Source organism: Rhea americana, unplaced genomic scaffold (assembly GCF_003343005.1).
Source record: "Rhea americana isolate MKP2758 unplaced genomic scaffold, rheAme1 scaffold_453, whole genome shotgun sequence".
In the NCBI taxonomy this organism is placed as follows: Eukaryota; Metazoa; Chordata; class Aves; order Rheiformes; family Rheidae; genus Rhea; species Rhea americana.
Window position 1 is genome coordinate 1 of NW_028186594.1, and position 1774 is coordinate 1774.

General features: G+C 75.3%; 1 protein-coding gene across 1 annotated transcript in view; it reads right to left on the reverse strand.

Moving 5' to 3' along the window:
• Positions 1-33: 33 nt before the first annotated feature.
• The window catches only part of LOC146589481 (disintegrin and metalloproteinase domain-containing protein 11-like), a gene marked incomplete at its 3' end in the record, with an annotated part of 11460 nt that continues 9719 nt past the window's right edge, over positions 34-1774 (reverse strand). Inside the window, exons 5-12 of the mRNA XM_085316165.1 lie at positions 1583-1749; positions 1371-1455; positions 1162-1252; positions 1023-1074; positions 606-705; positions 409-480; positions 217-309; positions 34-114 (exon numbers count right to left, since the gene is read on the reverse strand). Coding sequence (XP_085172291.1) covers positions 34-114; positions 217-309; positions 409-480; positions 606-705; positions 1023-1074; positions 1162-1252; positions 1371-1455; positions 1583-1749 — 741 coding nt within the window. The remainder of the gene's footprint in view (positions 115-216; positions 310-408; positions 481-605; positions 706-1022; positions 1075-1161; positions 1253-1370; positions 1456-1582; positions 1750-1774) is intronic.

A 1774-nucleotide genomic window follows, 5' to 3' on the forward strand; every position in this document is an offset into this window, starting at 1 on the left:
CTGCCGCCGGGCCGCCGCCGGCCCCCGTCTCACCTGGCTGGAGTCGCCGGTGCAGGTCTCGGGGATGTCGCACTCGTTCACGGCCTCCCGGCAGGACACGCCGCGCGGCTCGTACTGCGGACGCGGGAAAGCAAAGGACGGGCTGGAGGAAGGGGGACGGSCGGACGGGCAGACGGGCGGAYGGGCGGGCGCCGGYGCCCCCTCCGCTCCCCGCACCTTGCAGCCTTTGCAGCACAGCCCGTCGCTGCACATGGCGTCGTGCGTCAGCGTGCACTTCTTGCAGCAGCTGCCGCCGCTCCTGGCGCACTCCTGCCAAAAGACGCCGCCGCGATGCCGCCGCGCCACCGCCGTGCCGAGGCCGCTTCCCGGCGGCTCCCGCCGCCCTGAGCCCGGCCCGGCCCCGCTCACCGCCAGCGAGCCGCAGTCGCACTCCTCGCCCGCCTCCACGAAGCCGTTGCCACACTCCGGCGGGTCCAACAACTGCCGAGACGGAGGCAACGGCGAAAGCTGCGGAGCGGCCGGGCGCCAGACACCAGCGCCGCCGCCGCCGGGGTGCCCCCCCCCGCCTCCGCTTTCGCCCCGGGGCGCCACCGCGACCCTCCTACCTTCAGGGGCTTGTTGAAGAGGCAGCTGCCGCCGCCGTCCTGCAGGAACTGGTTGTACTCGTCCACGCTGCAGCGGGAGAACTTGCGCGGCAGGTAGTAGCTGGCGGCACGGCAGGCGCGGYGGTGGGTGACGCCGCCACAGCGGGTGACACCGCGGGGGGTGACACCACGGCGGGTGATGCCGCCGTAGTGGGTGATGCCATGGCAGGTGACACCACGGCGAGGGGTGACGCCGCGAGGGGTGATGCCGCCGCAGCAGGTGACGCCACGGCGAGGGGTGACGCTCCCARCCGCCGCCGCCATCCCCAGCTCAAGCCCGCGAGCGCTTGTCCGCCGGCCCGGTGACGTCGGGTGCGTGGTCGCGGCCCCCCCCACCCCCCAAGCCCGGACCCCGAGCGGCGCCGCGCGGCCCCTCACCCCGTGTCCTCCATGATGCAGCCRAGCCAGGAGTCGGGACAGCGGCAGTCGCCTGCGGGGAGAGGAGAAGGCGCTGGCGGGGCGGTGGGGAGCAGGGTGGTGGCGGCGGCGGCGGCGGGCGGGCGCCGCGCGGCGGTACCTGCCGAGCTGCGGTGCTTGTTCCACATCATGCCCACGTTCTGGCCCAGCGTCTGCGCCAGCGTCACCGCCATGGCGGCCACGTTGCCGTACTGCGCGCGAGGGGAAGCTGGTGTCGGCGGGGCCCGCGGGCCGAACCGCCCCGCCGCCCTCATCATCGTCATCGCCACCACCAYCATCATCATCGCGCCCTCGGCCCCTCGCCCGAACCTCGTTGACTCCGCCRCCGCGGGCCGCCGAGCAGATCCCCCCCACGAAAGCGGCGCCGCTGCGGCTGCTCCGAAACGTCCGTCCGCTGCGAGCGACACGGTGGAGGGCTGGGGGCGGCCGCCGGCCGCGCCGGTCCCCCGGCGGGGTGGTGGTGGTGGGGACGGAGGTGGTGGGGGGGGGCGGCCCGCCGCGGCGGCCGCGGAGGAGCTCACGAGAAGAGGTGTGCGGCGTCGCTGGGCTCCGGCGCGGCCTCCTCGCGGTGCTTCATGAAGGCGGCGAGCGTCTCCAGCGAGTCCTCCGCCACGGGGATCTTGTCGCCGCCGGCCCACGTCTCCATGGCCACCAGGACGATGCGCGTGTTGAGCTGCTCCTTGTAGAGCTGCGGCGGCGGCGGGCGCGTGAGC